The 25,287-nt window shown below is 43.2% G+C and overlaps 1 protein-coding gene across 1 annotated transcript in view; it reads left to right on the top strand.

Annotated features, from left to right (window-relative positions):
* LOC126470807 (uncharacterized) overlaps positions 1 to 25,287 on the top strand; it is a 495,505-nt gene that overhangs the window by 329,945 nt on the left and 140,273 nt on the right. Inside the window, exon 14 of the mRNA XM_050098819.1 lies at positions 15,238 to 15,563. Within this exon, the coding sequence (XP_049954776.1) occupies positions 15,238 to 15,563 (326 nt within the window). The remainder of the gene's footprint in view (positions 1 to 15,237; positions 15,564 to 25,287) is intronic.

Raw genomic sequence — 25,287 nt, 5'->3', positions numbered from 1 at the left:
AAAATCTCAGCGAACCTTTCAGCGGTATCCTGGAACTGGGTAGATAGCGCCACTTGGGCGCTAGCTGATTGGACTGAACAGCAAACCAAGGTTCGTGAAATGGGAAAATACGATCGACTCCAAGCCCGAACGCAAGAAAACATGCCAAGAAGACGCACCGTGTTTAATCTCACGGAAAATACGCTGGACTACGCTGCAGTTTCGGTACTAGAGAAGGGTCTGAATTTTGCTCCTACACCTGGGACCATTTCTATCCGAGATGTGATTAGGGGAATAGAACAGGCTGTTTTGAAACTTCCTAAGGAAGCTGCCGAAGAGATTAGGCGTGATTCATGCCGCATCCTGACTCTGGCGGCACCTAAGAAGACCAGCTTTAACATTACCGCAGTTGAAAGAACTGCACTACAAGATCTGAGAAGAGACCAAGACATCGTCATCTTACCTGCTGACAAAGGAAACGCTACTGTTCTCCTCTCACGCACAGAATATAACAGCAAGATGCACAAACTGCTCGACGATCCTGCATACAGTAAATTAAAAAGTGATCCGACGGGTAGGATCCAGAGGAAGACTTTGGAACTCATCAGGAAGAGCTCGATCCCAGCGCAAGTCGCTAAGGGTTTACGTCAACAAGCTGCAGTTCCTCCTAGACTCTATGGCCTACCCAAGATCCATAAGAATGGGGTGCCTCTGCGCCCTATCGTGAGCAACATTGGAGCACCTACTTATTTTGTTGCCAAATATCTGACGTCACTATTGGGACCTCTCGTAGGCAAGTGTGACCATCATATTCGCAACTCTGAGGATTTCATAGGTCGCTTGAAAACTCTTAGATTGCAAGCATCGGATTTCTTAGTAAGTTTCGAAGTTGTGTCTTTATTTACAAAGGTGCACTTGCATGACTCTTTAGAGCTTATTAGTAACAAGTTTGAGGACGACATAGTGGCACTATTTAAACATGTGTTTACTTCAAAATACTTCTTATTTAAAGACCAATATTTTGAACAAGTGGACGGTGTCGTCATGGGGAGCCCTCTTTCTCCTGTGTTGGTCAATTATTTCATGGAGGACTTTGAAGATAAAGCACTACAGTCAGCCACTCTCAAACCCTCTTGTTTCCTGCGGTATGTTGACGATACGTTTGTGGTGTGGCCACACGGACTGGATACTCTGCCTACGTTTCTTCAATATTTAAATTCGCTCCATCCGAATATTAACTTCACCATGGATGTGGAAAAAGATGGCACTTTACCTTTTCTTGATGTTTTGGTACGAAGGACAGCAAATGGAACCTTGGGACACAGCGTATACCGCAAGCCAACGTATACAGATCTATATTTGCGCGCCACAAGCTACCATCATCCAGCACAATGCGGTAGTGCATTACGTACGCTAGTTCATAGAGCGCGTGTGGTATCTGACTCTGAAAGCCTGCCGAGTGAGATGCAACATTTGAAGACAGTCTTCCGTCAAAAAGATTATTCTGAGAGACAGATACGTAATGCATTCAGGCCCAAGCGAGTTCAGTCTACGGTGCAGAATGAAGATACGAAGACACCCACCACCTTGGCCTTCTTGCCGTACTTTGGTGCCATGTCGTCAAGAATCGGAAGAGTCCTCAAAAGATATGACATCAAGTGTGTTTTCCGACCATCTGCAAAACTGAGGAACCTGTTAGGTTCGGTTCAGGATGATCTCGGTCTGAGGAAACGTGGTGCGTACAAGATTCCTTGTCAGTGTGGGGCGGCATATATAGGTCAGACATGTCGCACAGTACAAGACCGTTGCGATGAACATCAGCGTCATACACGCCTACGCCAACCGGAGAAGTCGGCAATTGCAGAACACTGTCTGAACACAGGACATCACATGATTTATGAAAAGACGGAAGTCTTATCCCCAGCATCCTCTTTCTGGGATTGCGTCATTAAGGAAGCAATACATATCCGTCCAGCTGATAACCTTATCAACAGGGATGCGGGATTTCAATTGAGTACAGCCTGGAACCCTCCATTGGCTCCTGTTAAATCACGACGAGAAAGCAATGAGCTTTCGACAATAGACACGTCATAACTTTGGCAGCATGTTAGTAAACACAGAGTCAGCGCACGCGCAGAACGGCCGCTCTGCGTTTCCCGGCAGAGGGCGTTTGAGTCTGGCGCCATCTACCTGCAAATTTTTGGGCATGCGTGGTTCCCGCGCCTGCGCAATCTTCACGCGCGTGCTCTATATACAGCGACGTCGACATGCGGATCTTGCCAGTCGTAGCTAGCCACCAGCGAGGTTCAACCACCTGATGATATCGGACAGTTGCTCCGTGGAAATATTGTGTGATTTGCACAACGTCATCCGGCGGTACACCCGTGAAGACTATTTACAAAATAGCTCCATATTTAGCAGTTATACAGGATGTTCCATTGATAGTGACCGGGCCAAATATCTCACGTAATAAACATCAAACGAAATAAGTACAAAGAACGAAACTCGTCTAGCTTAAAGGGGGAAACCAGTTGCGCTATGGTTGGCCCGCTAGATGGCGCTGCCATACGTCAAACGGATATCAACTGCGTTTTTTTAAATAGGAACTCCCAGTTTTATTACATACTCGTGTAGTATGTAAAGAAATATGAATGTTTTAGTTGGACAACTTTTTTCGCTTTGTGATAGATGGCGCTGTAATAGTCACAAACGTACAAGTACGCGGTATCACGTAACATTCCGCCAGCGCGGACGATATTTGCTTCATGATACATTACCCGCGTTAAAATGGACCGTTTACCAATTGCGGAAAAGGTCGATATCGTATTGATGTATGGCTGTTGTGATCAAAATGCCCAACGGGCGAGTGCTATGTATGTTGATCGGTATCCTGAACGACATCATCCAAGTGTCCGAACCGTTCGTTCGCTTGATAGTTGCGTTATTTAAGGAAACAGGAAGTGTTCAGCCACCTGTGAAACGTCATCCACGACCTGCAACAAATGATGATGCCTAAGTTGGTGTTTTAGCTGCTGTCGCGGCTAATCCGCACATCAGTAGCAGACAAACTGCGCGAGAATCCGGAATCTCGAAAACGTCGGTGTTGAGAATGCTACATCAACATCGATTGCACCCGTACCATATTTCTATGCACCAGGAATATCACTGCGACGACTTTGAACGTCGTGTACAGTTCTGCCACTGGGCACAAGAGAAATTACGGGACGATGACAGATTTTTTTTGCACGCGTTCTATTTAGCGACGATGCGTCATTCACCAACAGCGGTAACGTAAACCGGCATAATATGCAGTATTGGGCAACGGAAAATCCGCGATTGCTGCGACAAGTGGAACATCAGCAACCTTGGCGGGTTAATGTATGGGGCGGCATTATGGGAGGAAGGATAATTGGCCCCCATTTTATCGATGGCAATCTAAATGGTACAATGTATGCTGATTTCCTACGTAATGTTCTACCGATGTTCTACAAGACGTTTTTTCACTGCATGACAAAATGGCGATGTACTTCCAACATGATGAATGTCCGACACATAGCCCGCGTACGGTTGAAGCGGTATTGAATAGCATATTTCATGACAGGTGGATTGGTCGTCGAAGCACCATACCATGGCCCGCACGTTCACCGGATCTGATGTCCCCGGATTTCTTTCTGTGGGGAAAGTTGAAGGATATTTGCTACCGTGATCCACCGACAACTCCTGACAACATGCGTTAGCGCATTGTCAATGCATGTACGAACATTACGGAAGGCGAACTACTCGCTGTTGAGAGGAATGTCGTTACACGTATTGCCAAATGAACTGAGGTTGACGGACATCATTTTGAGCATTTATTGCATTAATGTGGTATTTACAGGTAATAACGCTGTAACAGCATGCGTTTTCAGAAATGATAAGTTCACAAAGGTATATGTATCACATTGGAACAACCGAAATAAAATGTTCAAACGTACCTACGTTATGTATTTGAATTTAAAAACCTACCTGTTATCAACTGTTCGTCTAAAATTGTGAGCCATATGTTTGTGGCTATTACAGCGGCATCTATTACAAAGCGAAAAAAGTGGTCCAACTAAAACATTCATGTTTCTTTACGTACTACACGAATATGTAATATCAAAAGGTGGTTCCTATTTTAAAAAAACGCAGTTGATATCCGTTTGACCTATGGCAGCGCCTTCTAGCGGGCAACCATAGTGCCATCTGGTTTCCCCCTTCAAGCTAGACAATTTTCGTTCTTTATATTTTTTTCGTTTGACGCTTATTTCGTGAGATATTTGGCCCTGTCATGATCAATGGACCACCCTTATACAACCACTCGCTTACAGAAATATCCGTATCTAAAGACTGGAAAATTGCTCAAGTGACACCAATACCCAAAAAGGGAAGTAGGAGTAATCCGCTGAATTACAGGCCTATATCACTAACGTCGATTTGCAGTAGGGTTTAGGAAGATATACTGTATTCGAACATTATGAAGTACCTCGAAGAAAACGATTTATTGACACATAGTCTGCACGGTTTCAGAAAATATCGTTGCTGTGAAACACAACTAGCTCTTTATACTCATGAAGTAATAAGTGCTATCGACAGGGGATGTGAAATTGATTCCATATTTTTAGATTTTCATAAGGCTTTCGACACCGTTCCTCAAAAGCGTCTTCTAACCAAACTGCGTGCCTACGGAATATCGCCTCAGTTGTGCGACTGGGTTCGTGATTTCCTGTCAGAAAGGTCACAGTTCGTAGTAATAGACGGAAAGTCATCGGGTAAAACAGAAGTACTATCCGGCGTTCCACAAGGAAGTGTTATAGGCCCTTTATTGTTCCTGATCTGTATTAACGACATAGGAGACAATCTCAGTAGCCGTCTTAGATTGTTTGCAGATGATGCTGTCTCTTACCGTCTTGTAAAGTCATCAGATGATCAAAATGACTTGCAAAATGATTTAGATGAGATATCTGTATGGTGCGAAAAGTGGCAATCGACACTGAATAAGGAAAAGTGTGAAGTTATTCACATGAGTACTAAAAGAAATCGGTTCTAGGTGCTACAGTTTGGAACCGCGCGACCGCTACGGTCGCAGGTTCGAATCCTGCCTCGGGCATGGATGTGTGTGATGTCCATAGGTTAGTTAGGTTTAAGTAGTTCTAAGTTATAGGGGACTGATGACCTCCGATGTTAAGTCCCATAGTGCTCAGAGCCATATTGAACTAAAAGAAATCAGCTACATTTCGATTACGCGATAACTCACACAAATCTGAAGGCTGTAAATTCAACTAAATACTTAGGGATTACAATTACAAATAACCTAAATTGGAGCGATCACATAGATAATACTATGGGTAGTGCAAACCAAAGACTGTGATACATTGGCAGCACACTTAAAAGGCGGGGTCAGGGATTTTCTCTGCCTCGTGATGACTGGGTGTTGTGTGATGTCCTTAGGTTTGTTAGGTTTAAGTAGTTCTAAGTTCTAGGGGACTGATGACCATAGACGTTAAGTCCCATAGTGCTCAGAGCCATTTCAACCACACTTAGAAGGTGCAACAGGTCTACTAAAGAGACTGCTTACACCACGCTTGTCCGCCGTGTTCTGGAGTATTGCTGTGCAGTGTGGGATCCGCATCAGATGGGACTGACGGATGACATCGCAAAAGTACGAAGAAGGGCAGCTCGTTTTGTATTATCGCGAAATAGGGGAGATAGTGTCACAGACATGATACGTTAATTGGAGTGGCAATCATTAAAACAAAGGCGTTTTTCGTTGCGACGGGATCTTCTCATTAAATTTCAATCACCAGTTTTCTCCTCCGATTTCGAAAACATTCTGTTGGCACCCATATACATAGGGAGAAATGATCATCACGATTACGATAAAATAAGAGAAATCAGGGCTCGCACAGAAAAATTTAAGTGCTCGATTTTCCCGCGTGCCGTTCGAGTGTGGAACGGTAGAGAGATAGCTTCAAGGTGGTTCATTGAACCCTCTGCCAGGCACATTATTGTGAATAGCAGAGTACTCACGTAGATCAGATGTAGATGAATTCCATACTCCGACCGATAGCGAAACCATATCGGCAGCATATTGGTGAGGCATTCGTCTTCATGGACGACAATTCGCGCCCTCCATTGTGCACATCTTGTGAATGTCTTCCTTGAGGATAACGACATCGCTCGATTAGAGTGGCCAGCACGTTCTCCAGACATGAACCCTACCGAACATGCGTGGAATGGATTGAAAAGGACTGTTTATGTACGACGTGGCCCACCGACCTCTCTGAGAGGTCTAATCCGAATCGCCGTTGAGGAGTGTGACAGTCTGGACCAACAGTGCCTTGATGAACTTGCGGATAGTATGCCACAACGAATACAGGCATGCATCACTTCAAGAGGACGTGCTACTGGGTATTAGGGGTACCGGTGTGTACAACAAGCTGAACCACCACCTCTGAAGGACTGATTCGCTGTATGGTGGTACAACGTGCAATGTGTGATTCTCATGAGCAATAAAAATGGCGGAAATGATGATTATGTTGATCTCTATTCCAATTTTCTGTACAGGTTCCGGAACTCTCGGAACCGAGATGATGCAAAACTTTTTTTGATGTGTGTAGTTTTCCTTGCTCAACTGGCGAAATTTTAATTATAACCATCCTATATGTCAGAGACGCCGCAAATAGACACGTAAATCTCTCAGCCAATGCTACCGCGGGGCTGGCTAGCGAGGCGTCTCTCATTGACAGATCGGCCTTGTATGTGCGTATATTCTATGCGCGCGGCTTCCGCTGATGTTGCGAAAGCATTGCAGCAGTGTTGCAGCCAGTTTGCGGCGACGCGTTTGTGATTATGCGTGAAAAGTCAGCCATCCATTTATGACTATGGGGTAGAGGTACATACTTTGTAGATATTCTGGCTCGAGGAGCACACGCATCTCCAGTTACTATTAAAACTAGACTAGACAGAGTACTCTCTGGTGGCAGTTTAACAGCAGCTATCATTACAAATCTAGCTGCTATCAAAACTAGACTGACCAGAGAAATCTCTGGTAGTTGTTTAAGAGCAGCTACAGTGTCCTTACATAGACATCTAGCAGTTATTGGATAGTCTGTCTAGGATACTTCCTAGTGCTAGAAAAATGGAAATTATCCTCGACCAGCTTCCACCCTTCACACACCCAGAGGAAGAAAAATTGTGAGTTAGGTTTTTTTTCGACTAGTTTCTCAATACTCACATGGTGATTGTCTTGCTCCGGAGACCGTTTAGACCTTTCTTTCGATTCTTTTTTAAGTAGTAAATGTTGGTTTTTCGTTGAATATACTTCCTAGTCCAAAAATTATTGAGGCAGTTCTCCTAATCGTGTTAGAGGCAACCATTTTTGCAGAACATAATATATTTACAAAAACACGTGATCCCTTCGCTGCAAAGTATATAAATGCATTTACGCAAAATGAGGTGTTCGAATTAATAAACGTCAGGCAGTTAATTATCTAAACACATTTGTCTTTCCTCCATCTATTCTACCAATTTCATACAAATTTTGTCCGATCAAAAAATGAATTTTATGAAAGTTCTACCATTCACATAAATGGCACGAGTGAAGAACATTACCATATGTAACTTAGCGCGACGTATTTTTGTGGCTGTGTACCTCAGACTACATATCTGTTTGATATCTGAATTTATTGAACATACATAGCTCGACTGCAACTATAACGATTGTGTCTGTATTCTGTCCATTTACCTCACTTAGTTATTAATATTGGGACATATTGCGTCGTTACTGATTCAAACCCATGTCGTAAACTGATAGCGCTCTGTGTATTCGACTTCTAGTATTCAAATCTATTAGTCATATGTATGAGAGTGAACACTTCCCCTATTAACAGGATACACCTATAAAAATTGTACTGTACTAACGCCAGAAGCTGAGAGTTAAAAGACTCGGGTGCTGTGCAGTCTCTCCAGAATTTTTTTGTATGTTCAACAAGCTATCACCGCTGGAACACAGACGGGCTCGTACTTCACAAATACTTTATATACTGCAAGTATATGTGCTGTTGTTCATTCATAGGACTGAAATTTTAAAAAAAAAGATAAATTAGGAAGACAGTCTGTGGATTGCTGCTGTGGAGGGACCCAGTCATGAGCATGAGGCACTGCAACGAATAACAAAACGTCTGATAGATTAAAAATTAAATTATTAATGATTGATGAGCATATATTTGCTGATAGTCTTCTGCCTTTTGGAGTCAGTGTCTGATCCCTGCGGATGGCACATCATAGTGATCGTCTCACTGTAAAGCACAGACCTTGAATGATCCTCGTTGGTCCTCTTGATGCTCTCTAGACCAATACAATTGCTCTAAACGAACAGGGATTGAGAAATTATTGTTAATAATAATATATATTATTATTTACAAATTAATACCCAAACAGAGGTTACCCTTTCACTGCAGACCTGCTGGTCCTTTCACAACAGGGCGATCTCGAATGATCTCCAGTGACCGTGAGCATGATGACGTCGACAAAACGGGATTGGTCAACCTCCTCTCCTCTCCCCTTCCTTCGTCTCATCTTCCTCCCCCCGCCCCTCATCTTCTCGATGGTTACCCTGAATACGACATGCGCAATTCCGACAGCTGTAATATGTCACCGTGACCCTTTCTCGAGTACTGTTGGGATGTACAGAAACCGCAGTGACATTACCTATCATATTGGTATCCCGTTAGGTTCAATGGCCTTTCCTCTGTTGAGCGATTTCAGTTGTTTTCTATCCCTTGGTCTCTGTCGATATGTCATTTTGTCGTTCGTGCTACGATTTAAAAGAGGAACTACAATGCGATCTACCTCTGTGATATAGTTTTGGATAAAGGCGTTTTGTATTTCGGCCTTTCCTGTATCATCCTCTGTTTCAGTGTCGTTATGGTCACAGAACATCCTGAGCATTCGGCTTCTATCCATTTACCGATCTAACATAAGACCAAAAATTCTTAAAATTTTCTGTCACGTCGGTGGTTAAAAATTTGTTTCCGAATTGATTGAACGCATCACACATGGCTTCCTTACGCTAATTTTGGCTTCGTTCACATTTCGTTTGTCTGGGAGGGTTTGGTTACTTTTAAACATGCAGTGAAGCTCTCTTGTCTTTCGTAGGAGCTTCCTGACATGGTTGTCGAACCACGACGGATCCTTTCCATCCCTCACAATTCCGCTGGGCACATACCTGTCTAAAGCGTATTGCACAATGCTGTTGAACCTTTTCCGATGATGCCCAACATTGTTAGTGCTGGAGATCAAATGTTCAATTAGACTTGCCCGGTAATCTGAAATCAGTCTCTTGTTGCTCTTGCTAAACAGAAGGACTCACGTATACCGGAGTGAAATTCTTAATGCTTCTCAATACCCACTAATTGTCATACCGTACTTACTAGAATGCGAAACAACATGGCCACGAAGCTATTGGATTGATATCACACTAGTTTCATTAAAATCCCATCAACATGATACAAATGCAGGTAAAATCTTAAGCTCTAGCGAAAAACAGTACGGTTACACTTGCAGACGAGTGCCTCATACATGGTGCAAGTGAAAGCATCAATATTTCTGCATGGGAAAACTCCTAATAGCTGAAAAAACTCATAGCAGGGGACTGTAAGATCGGACATTCCCTTTTCGTGGTTGTCCAAAATGTGCTTGCGTACAGCAGAGTTGTCTGCCATTGTTTTACAAAACCTTTCTTTCCTTTCATTCATCCTCGTAGTGTTTAGGAATATTTGTATTTTTCCGCGTATCTGAATGAGGTTATTGGTTTTTATCCTAGTTTCGCTATTTTTTCATGTATCAAAGATATTTTATAATTGATAGTTTATCATGGATATGATGCTCGATCTCAGTATTAGGTCACGAAAGAAGATTACTTTCGTTTTATTTTAAAATATATCCAGTTCGTAATTCAGGTTGATTATGTGTAGTATAAGTATTGATCTTTGCATATGATTTTATGTTTTTTTCATGTTATATGATGTCTCCAGTACACGTCATTCTCTATTTTTACTTACAAGTCCATCCCATGAATCTTGTTGTATTCTTCGTGTAATAGCCATTCAGTGGTTATTTTTGGTTTGTTTTTGTATGGGCCTATATTTTTCAGAGTTGTTCACAAGCTTTTGCTCACACGTTTCCTCTTTAGTAGTTCCTATCACGACAGCAATAATTTTTATTAAACTAGAACCAATCTTAAGCAGTTAATACTTATCATCAAATCGTTATTCATTGAAACTATGGTTCTTAAGAGTATGTTGCATTATCAAATTTGAATTCAGTCGCTGAACTGGTACGGACTGAATTCCTAGCTATTGCCACACCTTCCCTCGAGTTCATGTATTGTAGTGAACAATGTGAACATACGCTCAGCGCAAACAAACAAAACCCTTTACTAAAAGTAACAGAAAAACCGGTATTAATTTTTTATCGAATAATCGGATTCCTGTCCGCTCCCGGTAGCTGAATGGTCACCGTGACGGATTGTCAATCGTCTGGGCCCGGGTTCGATTCCCGGCTGGGTTGGGGAATTTTCTCCTCCCAGGGACTGGGTGTTGTGCTGTCCTCATCATCATCCTTTCATCCTCATCGACTGCAGGCGTCAAATTGAAAGACCGGCGCCCGGCGAACGGTCTGCCCGACGGGGAGCCCTAGCCATAAGATAAAATAAATAAATAAATCGGATTCCTCACACATCGTAACGAAGCAGAGCTGAATTCAATTAGCAAAGAAGCGTTTCTTGGTTTTCAACCAACAGAATATTGTTTAATGTTTCTGAAAAATTGGTATCTCTTAGTTTATCATGTGTGTCCAGGAGTAAATTTCATTTTGTTTGTGCACAGGAATGAAATGTGAGAGAGCGTTATCAGTTGCTGTTGAAAGTCCATCAAGTGTTAATTTAAATGTAATATTATAATTACTTTACACCTCTAGCCTCTAGCAGTTCAACGTCTGGCACCATCGGAATACAGAGGAGAGCTATAACGTTCTACTCATTTTGTGATAAGTACACGTTAAAGTAGCGAAATTGGCGCTGTAGTCGTAGTAGCAAAACTTCTATAAGATCATGTTACTAAGACGACTTTCAGTTATTCTAGCCATACCCTTCTCTACTCCATAGGCCTAAAGTGTTCACAAAAATTTGTTTGTGGTACAACGGAACTTCATAAGATGAGGGGAGATTCTCGACGTCATCCATAAAGCACAAAAGGCTGCCGTCAGTACTGAATTGAAGCAATAGCCGCCTAGAACAACAGTGAACTGAGGCATTACAGTAGAGACAAATAAAATCAGTTTACGTGACTGGTTATGGTAGATGCGGCAGACCCACTTTACCCATCAAGGATTTTATGGCCATACAGAATACAGTTAACATATCGTAGCTAGGGAGAAGTAAGCACTTTGTATTAGGAGAAAAGCCCTTCGAGACCATTTTAGCCACTGGGTTGAGTACACAAAGTGACAGTGTTTATGTCTTTCCTATGCTGCCCCATCACATATCTCGCTGAACACTGTTCCTCTATCTGGAAATTAACACGTCATCTCCATCATCGACCATATGCATGAAATTGCATTTGAAGAAAAACGTGACTCATGGTGTTATTCTAAGTGTATGTAGTGGGATAAAGCGAGTTCTGAGACTATTTGTCTGTGCAGGTTGCATACCTTAAGGGTCAAACGTGACTGATTTACGACACCTTCCCCTTTCCCCCTAACCTACTGTTCTGTTAGTTGATTTATGACCCCATGGGGTTTGGTTTATGTCCCCTGGGGATAAACTGTCCTTCTGAGAAAACCCCAACCCTCCTCCTTCGCCTCCTCTGTCACCTCCCCCTGTTCCTCCTCCTCCTCCTCCCCCCCCCACCCCACTGGGAAACCCCCTCATCAATACAAGCACACCTTTGATATCAAATTAATTGACTAATTAATTAAACTGATAAATTAATTAACCCCTCCCCCTCTGGTAAATCACCCTGCCTCCCTTTCCACCGCCCCACCTGGAAATTGGCATGAAAAGGAGTCAGTCTGTGCTGGCAAGGAAGGATCTCATGACAGGTAATTTAAATACATAGCAAAGGATATACTGTTTATTTACAAAATTCAGTTCACAGGTGTTGAATCTCTCTTGCTTATCGTTCTCTTCTATATTGGAAGATGCAAGTCTTAAAAATACATTGAAAAGAAGTAATTAAATAGGTCGCATTTTCTTCCAATTATGCAAGGAGTACCATAATGAAATCGACATCAACATAACTCACCACATGTGATTACACTGTTAAAAATCTCTTGCACCAACTGCAGTGCATTGCTTCACCAGGCTGCACTATGCACTGGTGCCCAAGAGATTGTACAACACCCCCAGGGGCGCCATTACTGCTGTCGGTTGCCGCACCACCAGCCAGCTCATGTGTCGCACAGACTGGAAGTCGCACTAATCTCCAAACAAGGACTATAGTGCTCTTGGCCAGGGTGGTGCACTCCTGCATACATGTGCACCTACGACTGCAGCTGTGGTCATGGTGGCAATTTTCTCTGACCTCTGAACATTGGCACTGGTGGTGAATGAGGGGATGAGTGCGCTACATTTGGATATCAGGACATGAGTTGCGGGATGTGCGAGTGTTTCAGCGGTCTGCAACATTGAGCCATGACAACAACAACAACTACACCTACTACTACTACTACAGATTGGATCACGGTTTAAGTGTGTCACGTTCAGTGCTTCTCAATACATTGCAGACTCTGTCTTGAAGTGGTATTTGTTGTTCTCTCTATCCTGTGATGCAGTAGGCCCTTCCTGCTCCTTCTGAATGTAGTGGGGAGAACCAAATTAGAAATTTTATAGTGCTTTAAAATCCCAATCACAACGTCTAATTCCCAATTGATCAGTTTATTGTTTTTGATAATGATATCGTGACTACACATCTGTCCAGCCCCACCCACAAATTGTTTAAGGACAAAATTTGAAATTTTCAGCTACCTCCAATGTAATGGACTTCCTACCAAGTGACGTAACTGTGCCACCTAATTATGCAAGTAAAAAAGTCCAGAAGAGTAGGGTTTGGAAACCAGTAGGTGTGGGACTGAATCTGGCTAAATATACCAGTCCTAGTATCCACAAATATGATGCAAGGAAAAACTGGCCACACACAAAGGGTATCGATTTAATTAATTAGTCAATCAATCTGATAGAGTGACGGAATATTTCTCAGACATCCACAGCTGTCAGTTTCCCAGGTATCCACTACTTCATTCAGGACAAATGTGGGGTTAGTGTGGAACATGACAGATGCTACCTGCTTCTTCTCAAATGTCTTTGTTCCATCCACTACAGGTTTCCATAGCAGTGGAAGTGTGAGAACAAAGGGATGTACTGACTACTAATATCAGGTATGCATGAGTGTGAGGGGGGCAGGGGAGGGGGTGGAAGGGAGGAGGGGTGAGGGGACATCTTGGTCTGTGTGTGTTTGCATATCTTGGTTCACACAAACAGGAAGCAACCACTTGAGACTGAGAGGGAGAGAGAGTGAGTGAGAGAGAAAGTGAGGGAGAGCATGTGTTTCGACAGTATTTTCTCAGTTATCAGTATTAAAGAGTTGCCACCACCTGATGCTTTGATTGGGGATTAGCACAACTTCTGGTCTGTGTGCTGCACAAGCAGGCTGATGATGTGGCAGCAGACAGTGGTCATGGAGCCCAAGTGGGCATGTGCAGTCTGTTGAACACCAGAACATGGTGCAGCCTGGTGAAGCAGTCAGGGTGTGGGTGTGTGACTAACTGTCCTTGGTGTGCAAGATTTTTAACAGTGTAATTACGTACTGTGATTTATGTTGACATCGATTTCTTGACGATATTCCTCATGGGATTGGAAAAAAGAGCTATCTACTTACTTACTTCTTTTTGATGTACTTTAGAAGATCTGCATCTTCCAATGCAGCAGAGAATGACTAGCAAGGGAGACCCATCCTCTGTGAATTGAATTTTGCGAATATACAGTATATCCCTTGCTATGTATTTGAATTTCCTGTCATGAGATCCTTCCTCTCCAACATAGACTGAGTACTTTTCCTGCTAGTTTCCAGGTGCGGTGGATGGGAAAGAATGGCTGGGGAATTTACTGTAGGGGGTTAATTAATTTATCGACTTAATTAATTAGTCAATTAGTCCATCCCCTGTGAATTGAATTTTGCAAATATACAGTATATCCCTTACTATGTATTGAATTTCCTGTCATGAGATCCTTCCTCTCCAACATAGACTGAGTACTTTTCCTGCTAGTTTCCGGGTGCGGTGGATGGGAGAGAATGGTTGGGGAATTTACTGTAGGGGGTTAATTAGTTTATCGATTTAATTAATTAGTCAATTGATTTGATATCAAAGGTGTGCTTGTATCAGTGACGGAGTTTTCCAGGGGGGTGGGGGAGGAGGAGGTGGAGGAGGAGGAGGTGGTGGGGGTGGGGGAGGGAGGTTTTCAGATGGACAGATTATCCCCAGTGAGTTGTCAGTCAATCCCCAGGGAGTCATAAATCAGAACCCATTTTATCCCACTACTAGTGTACATGATATCATTCGTTGTCATACCGATTTCTATAAATCTGAAAAAATATGTTGTTTGACGATAAGCACTGCTTCAAGCCCAATAACAATTTCAAACTCGTTTTTCAACCTGGTCTGCCTTCCATTGGGCACGGTCTGCAACAAATCCCTGGGTGGTATCTAAGTCAAACCAGACCATATCACAGGTAGTAATACCTCATTATCTGGATTGCCCAATCAGACCTTATGTCTTAATCTCTCCCGTATTTCCGAAGTGCGCAAAAACAAAGCTGTGTACATCCTTGGACTAGTTCTCCTCGGAAAAAAGGTCTGGTATAGAACAGCATATCCACAGACTAAGAGTTGTTTCAATAAGGGATCTTCGTTCTGAAATGACATGTAACTTGAAATTCTGCAAGTCGTTTAAAATTTGTCGAACAGAATCTCAACCTTAGCATTTCTTTGGCAACATTCTTACTAACTATGCCTTATAACTTGACTGAAATCTTGAGTTTGTCAAGACATTTCTCCTATGCTCTAATAGTTTGAGAAGGTTTCAAGTTTTTTTTAGATAGTGTAGTAATTTACATCTCGAAGCAGTAAGTTATTTGACACAGTGTGTGAAATACTGAAAACTATTTTTTTTATTTTCTCCAGTTCAGTGCCCAAACGACACGCTGCGAACCGAGAAAGGAACTTTCGTTTGGGATTCCATCGATCACGGTATGGTGGCGAGGCAAGAGTGTCCGTACGGTGCAGATGAGAAGCTCTCTCTCGACGCAGATGAAGAAATTTCGAAGTATGTAAGTGATCTGAAATGGAAAGCGTTGACGGGCACAAGTATGCAGGCCACAGACGACAACGTGACGGCAGAAAACCTGCAGGTGGAAGGCGAGATAGCGTACGCGGTGCGGCGCTGTGTGCTGCGGCCAGATGGCAGCGTCGCCTGGACGCCCATGCTGCATGCCGCCTGCCGCCGAGAGGTGAGTACTTTATGTCTCAACACTGACCTGCGTTTAGGAAAAAGTTAGAAAACATTACTCTTATCGAAGTCCTAACAAAAAGGCTCTAATCTTAAAAGTCGGTATAAGACAGCTGTATGCAAGCTCAGTTGGAAATTAACATTTACTTTAAGATTCCTGTTTGTTCCGGCCACAAAGCCACACAGATTTATCAGTAGGACTAGACATCAATTGGAACAAAAAGTACACTGCTGATCATCAAAACTGCAACACAAATAAGGAAACCAAGCAGCGAAATTTTACTTTTTACGCACATCCAGTATAGTAGGAGCAATACACGATTAAGTAATATAGGTGCGATTGTAATAAAAGTCTTATTTACGCCATACGCGTTTCTCTTCACTCGAAAGCATCAGTGGTCACTGCAACAATTGGCTTTTCTTCCAAGTCTATTTGTCAAGATCATAAAATGTTCTCGTGTTTCACATTATAAGACGTACTATGAAATAGTATCAAATTACAATTATTGTTCACGATTTTTTGCATCCTACTTCACTCCTATTGCTCTTCCGCTCGTAGGTACTCAATGTTCAGAACTTTTCAGCTCATTGACACTGAGTATGTTTTTGTTTGCACGATGTGGATTCACCTGCGCTTCGAGTACCTTGGTTCCATGTTGTGAGGTGCGCTCGTCTTTTCTTTTGTTTTCTGTGATTTTGGAAGTATCTGTTTTTCCTCTTTGTGTTTGTTTACTTCTTTTGACCAGCGTGTGCGTGCTCTTTCTGTCCAGGGCGAAAAATGTGTCCTCGTTATTTTGTGTACGTGTGTGTGTGTGTGTGTGTGTGTGTGTGTGTGTGTGTGCGTGCGTGCGTGCGTGCGTGCGTGCTTTACTATGGTACTGTGGCGGGTTACCATTAGTGGGAATGTTGGCTGTTTTGTGTGATACGGTTCTCGTGCTGGCTAGGGGACTGTTGTTTATCTACTATGTGTTTGATTGGTTTACATAACGTTAGGTTGCTGATGTTTGTTTGGTCGTTTATTACGGTGTAATACTGCAATAGCCATCAAAACACTCACAGTCCCATAAACAAGCAGCTCTTAGATACATTCTACACAGATTAAACACAGCATCGCTAGCCAAACACAACTACAACAGGAGGTAAACATAATAAATCAAATAACAAAAAACAATGGATACAAAGAGTCTCCATTTACAAAATTAAACACGAAAATCCAGAAACACATAAAAATAAAAGAAGCTAAACAAGTAACGCAATGCCCATGCAAATTCAGGGACCCACGACATTCACCACACCCACACACACCAACAAAACCACTACTACACAACAAGAACAGAGCACTAAAGCTCAACAACCAAGGCGATACACACTCGCATACGGAAACAAGGGGGGATTTTTTCTGCCTCGTGATGACTGGGTGTTGTGTGATGTCGTTAGGTTAGTTAGGTTTAAGTATTTCTAAGTTCTAGGGGACTGATGACCATCGATGTTAAGTCCCATAGTGCTCAGAGCCATTTCAACCATTTTGAACGGAAACAAGCTGACACTCGGAATTGGTAATATCTTTAAGAAACAAGAAATAAAAATAGCTTACCAGAGTAGAAATTCAATACAAAAAAGGTTCAAAGGAGGAGGATAATACTGACATACACCAACTTCAGTGTAACAGCTGTGATGCTCTATACTTAGGACACAAGCAGAACATTTGAAGTGAAATTTAAGGAACATATAAAAGCCTGTAAGTATGGCACCAACCATTCAACATTTTCAGAAAACCTCCAACAAGAAAACCACTACTCAACCACAATAGAAACAGATATGAAAATAATCAGATTCAGTAACAAAAACATCTACGAACCCTACAAGAAAACTTCCAAATTAAAAGGCAGCTATGACATAGAATCACATAACAAACAACCAAAAAACAGCGGCAACACATACTTTTGAAGTTAATAAAACATGTTCTTGTTGAGCTCTTCAGTCTGGTTTGATCTATCTTTCCATGCTGCTCTGTCTTGTACAAAGCCTCTTCAACTCTGAATAACGATTGCAATCTACATCCATTTGAACCTGTTTACTGTATTCATCTCTTGGTCTCCCTCAATAGCTCCCCTCCACCAACACTACCCTCCAATACTAAACTGATGATTCCTTGATGTCTCCGAATGTGTCCTATCACCAAATACCTTCTTTCAGTCGAGTTATGCCACCAAGTTCTTTCCTCTCCAGTTCCGAGTGACTCTTGTACTAACCTGATTCTCTCAGCGTCGTCAGATTTAATTCGACTAAATTCCATTACCATTGTTTTTCTTTTGTTGACGATCGCCTTAGATCTTCCTTTTCGAGCGGTCTAAGGCGCTGCAGTCATGGACTGTGCGGCTGTTCCCGGCGGAGGTTCGAGTCCTCCCTCGGGCATGGGTGTGCGTGTTTGTCCTTAGGATAATTTAGGTTAAGTAGTGTGTAAGCGTAGGGACTGATGACCTTAGCAGGTAAGTCCCATAAGATTTCACACACATCTTTAGATCATCCTTTTAACATATTGTCAATTTCGTTAAATTACTTTTCAAAGTCCTTTACCATCTTCGATATAATTAGAATGTCATCAGCAAACCTCGTATTCTTTACTTCTTCCCCCTGAACTTTAATTCCTTCTCCAGATTTCTCCTTTGTTTCCTTCACATCTCGCTCAGCGGATAGCCACCACAAAAACAATATCACTTAAAACAGTCAATACATCCACTCATAATCACCCTCCACAGTACCATAGTAAAGAGGGTTTAACAAAGTAATACTCTGTGCACACAGAAGATAGGATCTCTCTCTCTCTCTCTCTCTCTCTCTCTCTCTCTCTCTCTCTCTCTCTCTCTCCAGCCGACATATCAGTGATAATCGAAAACAAAGCGAAAGATGAGCATACCTCGGAACATCAAAACAACGTAAACGAGGTGTAAGCGCATCTAGTCTAGCAACCAAAAATATCCAGTGAATATCCAGTGATAGTGAAGTGCAATGCTCTGGAACTCGAACATATACAGGGTGTCCCAGCTATCTTGTCCACTCAAAATATCTCTGGAACAATAACAGCTATTGGAAATGACTTTCACCGGTATCAATGTAGGGCTGGGGCCCATCAATGTACATATTTGGAAACATTCTAAAGCGAAAGCATATGTGTTTTTTAACACAAACTTATGTTTTTTTTTAAATGGACCTCCTATATTTTTTCTTCAGCAATCCATAGCATGACAAAGCACATACACAATGGCGTTGATTGCATCGCAATATTCCCATTATATCCCGAGATATTGAGACGCGAAGTTGACGCTTGAAACACCCAACATGCGCTGCTAGCGCACGTCCTGACGCTCAGGCGTGAATCCCATGCTGCCCGTAATCGCGATGTGATTGACATGCGTAATCACACTTCCATACTTATCAAGAGGTCCGAAACGAATAATACGGTCTGCTGCCATCCTGTATTAACGTCGTACATTCCAGCAGGCATTTATCCCATAGGCTAGGGATGATGCGGTTCTGTAACATATCTGTGTACCGCAACGTTACTCACAAAATTAACTTCGCTTATCGTTAATCCGTTACTAAAAAGGTAATGCCGTTCAACGATAAAACTTTGCTTTACTGTAGATCTAGCGCAAGTGACAGTTAATCATTCACTCGTAATAGTAAAATTCATGTTGATGGTTTTAGTGAAACGAGCGAGTGGACTAAAAGTTTAACCGTTGTTTAGGTAAAAATGTTTTAATTTGGGAAGTTCAGGTAGGACATAGAAGATGAATGTAAACATGTTTAACCAATTAGTTTTATTATCACATAATTATCAATGTTATGTTTATCTAATGCGTTAAATCACAAATTGTTGCAAACAAATGTTTCTTAACATCACTGGGTAAAATGGCCCTTTGTAGAAACTTCCACTGTGATACCAGCACTACATACTAAACATAGCGTTCACATCTCATGCTCAAAGTGATGCCCATTGGCTTGCATACATAGGGTCACTCTGCGGATGAAGGATGTCCTACTTCGTGCTACTGTTTCCTCTTTGATGGCTGTACAAGCATCAATAATGCGTTGCTTCATGTCCTCTGGTGTTGTTGGTTCATGTTGGTAAACAGCATCCTTCACTGCTCCCCAGAGAAAATAATCCAGCGGTGTAAGGTCCGGAGATTGAGCAGGCGCAACGCCAACTGGGCCACCACGTCCAGTCCACCTACCAGGGAACTTACGGTTCAGAAGTCGTCGTGCTCGTAAGGCGTTATGTGCAGGGCATCCGTCATGCTGATACCACATGACCATTCTCCGGTTCAGAGGTACGGTGTCCAAGAGAACAGGAAGATTGTGTCGTATAAATCTGGAGTATTGTCTGCCATTTTGGATGCCATTTATAAAGAAAGGTCCGATAATTGTATCTCCAATAATCCCACACCAAACATTAACTTTCCACGGACGTTGATGCTCTACCTGAAGGAGCCATTTTGTATTGTCTGCGGAACAATAATGCATATTCCTCATATTGACAATTCCTTTGTTGGAGAATGATGCCTCGTTGGTAAAGAGAACATCTGCAAAAAAATTTGGATTAGTCAGAAGTTTTTGCTGAGCCCACCGACAAAATGTTACCCTATTGCGGAAGTCATTTCCATGAAGATCCTGGTGTAAATGAACATGGTAAGGATGAAATTTATGACGTTTAAGAATACGCTGTGCCCTTGATTTCGACACACCAACTTCACGTTCAATTTGACGTGTGCTGATTTGCGGATTCACAGCTATGGTAGCGAGCACAGCAACTTCAACACGTTCATCTGTGCGTGTTCTAGGACGATGTCGAGGTCTTGGTTTCACGTAGACGAGATGTGAGACGACCAAACATCCGGCGCGAAGGCGATGGCTTGTCAGGGAATCGTCTTCTGTACAGTCGTTCTGCCTGAACAGCATTTCGTCCACCTACAACAGGGTACAGTACATGTATGTAGAGTAGGGTAGAAAAAAGACATATTAACTTAATAATCATAATGTTCGCTAACAGTACTATCAACAAACAAGCAATCTCATAACGTATTTCCCGTCAACGTACATTCTCCATAGATCAGCAGCATTTCTACCATATCTTCATGTGTGTACATTATACTGTACAGTATAAGTTCCACAACACAACGTTTTTCACAATGTGTACTACCTCCATGCCGTCACTAGATTACTCTGATGCACGACTACACTGGCAAGCGGTGTACTGCACGCCAAAGCAACAACAAATGGGATGCTCGGAGGGTGGTGGAGTACAGTAGTTTGCATGGGTCACAAATCATAAACAAGGCGAAGTGGTAACTGTGGCAGTAGTGGGAACTACGTTGGACACTTGACTAGGTAGAGCCAGGCCCTGCGCGACAGGCACAGTGAATCATATAACGCATTAGATAAACCTTATTTTGGGTGTGCAGGATAAATAAGACAACCTGACGGGTGTACACCGATCGGTACTGGTTCATATTGTGTACGTAGATACGTAAAACGTGCAAGAGGGAAACCATTATGTGCTTATGAGAGTTGATGGCAGCAGACCGTATTATTCGTTTCGGACCTCTTAATAAGTATGGAGATGTGATTACACATTTCGATCACATCGCGATTACGGGCAGAATGGGATTCACGCCTGAGCCTCAGGGCGTGCGCTAGCAGCGCATGTCGGGTGTTTCAAGCGTCAACTTCGCGTCTCAATATCTCGGGATGTAATGGGAATATTGCGATGCAATCAAGCCATTGTGTATGTGCTTTGTCATGCTATGGATTGCTGAAGAAAAAATACAGGAGGTCCATTTAAAACAACATAAGTTTGTGTTAAAAAACACATATGCTTTCGCTTTAGAATGTTTCCAAATATGTACATTGATGGGCCCCAGCCCTACGTTGATACCGGTGAAAGTCGTTTTCCAATAGCTGTCATTGTTCCAGAGATATTTTGGGTGGACAAGATAGCTGGGACACCCTGTATATGAGAGAGAACGTTAAAAATGAAGTAAGAGGGAAAAAACTCTGCGTAACAATTTTAATTTAATCCTATTTAATAGTAGTCTAGATCCTTCGTTGGATGGACGACCTGGTCAAGTACCCGCCAGCCCTGGAGACTGAAGACACCAGAAGCAACCCAGCACAATATACACACATCAAAAAAAGTTTTGCATCACCTCAGTTCCGAGAGTTCCGGAAAATTTTAATGGAGATCAACATAAACATCATTTCCGACCTTTTTGTTGCTCATGATTACCACACATTGTATGTTGTACCACCATAGAGAGAGAACTTCGCAGTTGGTGGTCCACATTGCTGTACACACAGGTACCTCTAATACCCAGTAGCACGTCCTCTTGTACTGATGCGTGCCTGTATTCGTCGTGACATACTATCCGCAAGTTCATCAAGCCACTGTTGGTGCAGATTGCTCCACTCCTCAACGGCGATTCGGTGTAGATCCCTCAGAATGGTTGGTGGGTCACGTCATCCATAAAGAGCCCTTTTCAACCCATCCCAGGCATGTTCGATTGGGTCCATGTCTGGAGAACATGCTGGCCACTGCTGTCGAGCAATTTCGTTACTCTGAAGGAAGTCATTCACAAGATGTGCGCGATGGGAGGCGCGAATTGTCGTCCATGAAGACGAATGCCTCGCCAGTATGCTGCCGATATGGTTGCACTACCGGTCGGAGGACGGCATACACTTATCGTACAGCCGTCACGGCGCCTTCCATGACCACCAGCGGCGTACGTCGGCCCAACTTAATGCCACCCCAAAACACAAGGGAACCTCCGCCTTGCTACAGTCACTTGACAGTGTGTCTAAGACATTCAGCCTGACCGGGTCTCCGACGATTGTGTGGTTGAAGGCATATGCGACACTCATCGGTGAGGAGAACGTGGTGCCAATCCTCAGCGGTCCATTCGGGCCATCTAGGCCCATCTCTACCGCGCTGCATGGTGTCGTGGTTGCAAAGATGGACCTCACCATGCACGTTTGGAGTGATGTTGCGCATCGTGCAGCCTATTGCGCACAGTTTGAGTCGTAACACGACATCCTGTGGCTGCATGACAAACATTATTCAACATGCTGGCATTGCTATCAGGGTTCCTCCGAGCCATAATCCGTAGGTAGCGGTCATCCACTGCAGTAGTAGCCCTTGGGCGGCCTGAGTGATGCATGTCGTCGACAGTTCCTGTGTCTCTGTATCTCCCATATCATAACAACATCGCTTTGGTTCACTCCGAGACGCATGGACGCTTCCCTTGTTGAGAGCCCTTCTTGGCAGAAAGTAACAATGCTGACGCGATCGAACCGCGATATTGAGCGTCTATGCATGGTTGAACTACAGATAACACGAGCCGTATACCTCCTTCCTGGTGGAATGACTGGAACTGATCGGCTGTCGGACCTCCTCCGTCTAATAGGCGCTGCTGATGTATGGTTATTTACATCTTTGGGCGGATTTAGTTACATCTCTGAACAGTCAAAGGGACGGTGTCTGTGATACAATATCCACTGTCAACGTCTGTCTTCAGGAGTTCTGGGAACCGAGGTGGTGCAAAACTTTTTTTGATATGTGAAGAAAGGAATGGAGGCAGTCTGTGCAAGCAGCGCATGGACTGGACGGCCTGTGATTGCTGCATATGTGATATGAGGCGTAGTTTAGTCGTGTAAAATATGAGAACTATCTTGGATTTCTAAGAAAACCGAGTTGTTACAATACCCACTGAAGATTCTTTGAAATCAGCCGAAACGCATATGATGTAAATAAGACATTTATTACAGTCGTAAAAGTATCTATATAACCTATATTACTTGTATAACAGCGACATAACATATACAGAATTAAATTTATAGGTGACTAGCGGAGAAACCCGGCGATGCCCACGGATTTATTTACGGGTGTGCGTGCACGCTAGTACCACGCAGCCAGTGTGATTGTGCTTAATGCTTACTATGTACTATCTCCTGAAGTACGTGTCATACAATGATAGAGATGATGAGATGAGCGTGTGGCATTGTTGGCCGGGAGGCCCCATCCGGGGAAGTTCGGCCGCCGCGTGCAAGTCTTATTTCAGTCGACGCCACATTGGGCGACTTGCGTGCCGGTGATGAGGATGAAATGACGATGAGGACAACACAACTCACAGCCGCGAGGGATTAGCCGAGCGGTCTTAGGCGCTGCAGTCATGGACTGTGCGGCTGGTCCCGGCAGAGGTTCGAGTCCTCCCTCGGGCATTGGTGTGTGTGTTTGTCCTTAGGATTATTTAGGTTAAGTAGTGTGTAAGCTTAGGGACTGATGACCTTAACAGCTAAGTCCCATAAGATTTCACACACATTTGAACATTTTTGAACCCAACACATAGTTCACGAGCGGAGAAAATCTCCAACCCGGCCGGGAATCGAACCCGGGCCCGCATGGGAGGCGAACACATAACCACTCAGCTAAGCAGGTGGACACAATGACACAATTTTGTTGGTATATTCAGCGGCATATGTGTATACTACCTTCAAAATGTACTACCAATGTAGCTAATAGCAACGAAGTAATAAATTTAAATGCCATACACAATGCGGCAGTTTTCATGCATCTTATTGTTTATGACATAATATCTCCTGAACTGTGTATCGTACATTGATGTAATTTTGCACTTACATTCAGTAGTATACGTACGTACTGCCTGAAAAATGTGTATGAATGCAGTTACTACTGAAGAAGTAAAAAGTTATAACGTCTGCCTTATGCGGTACTTTTACTGAACGAACAGCGGGAAAATAGTAAGCAATAAATATTTTTCTTTCATCATTTTGTGGGGGGGGGGGGGGGGGGGGTGTCAGAGAGAAAAAATCGTGAAGGTCTGAAACTGTATGTAAAGTTTGTTGCAAGCCGCAAAATGCTCTCATTCTCAAATACTGGGTGAATTCACGCGTCGCGGGCTATGCTTCCTTTTCACCCCCACCCCTTTGATATATATGTGATTCTTGCCCCGCAGCGAGTTTTGCCAGACAGTAAGGTATAAATGTGTACCAAGTTTGGTTGAATTTGGTCCAATGGTTTAGGAGCAAATGTGGAGCGCACACACACCATTTTTATAATACGTATTGATTTGAGAGCACACAGGGTGTGAAATTCATTCCATACATCTGCCACCTCCGGCAGCAATAATGGCTCTAAGCGGGCTGTGCAGTGGGTCGAACTGAGCTTGGAGGACAGATGCGCGTACGTCATTCCATACTGCTTCAACGCTATCACAGAGATCATCAAGCATAGTGTCTGGGTGAGTGGTGGCGTGGCAGGCTAATGGGTGAGATATCTGGAGAGCATAATGGCTAGGGCAGCAGTCGAGCACGCTCTGTATCAGTACGACGTGGACAACATGCGACGTAGCGTTACGTTCTTAATAGGTAACATCGTGGGAACGTCGATGACAGGGCATACCCACCGGCTTTAATATGTCAAAAATGTAACGTCTTTTACCAAATTACTCGTCACGTGAATTAGAGATAATTTTACTGTGTACGCCTGTCTAATGACCTCGTTGTCGACGGGCCTTTAAATCTTAATCTTCCTTTTTACTGTGTACCCAGTGGAACATCTACCATCGATCCAGATACTGGGGCCTTACGACAATGTCCAGTGCCGTCTGACTATGTTCGTTCTCCCGAAGCCCCCAAACACGGAATACCTC

The sequence above is a fragment of the Schistocerca serialis genome, chromosome 3 (assembly GCF_023864345.2).
Source record: "Schistocerca serialis cubense isolate TAMUIC-IGC-003099 chromosome 3, iqSchSeri2.2, whole genome shotgun sequence".
Taxonomy (NCBI): domain Eukaryota; kingdom Metazoa; phylum Arthropoda; class Insecta; order Orthoptera; family Acrididae; genus Schistocerca; species Schistocerca serialis.
The sequence above is the reverse complement of the archived record's forward strand: the minus strand, read 5'-3'. Positions and strand labels throughout refer to the sequence as shown.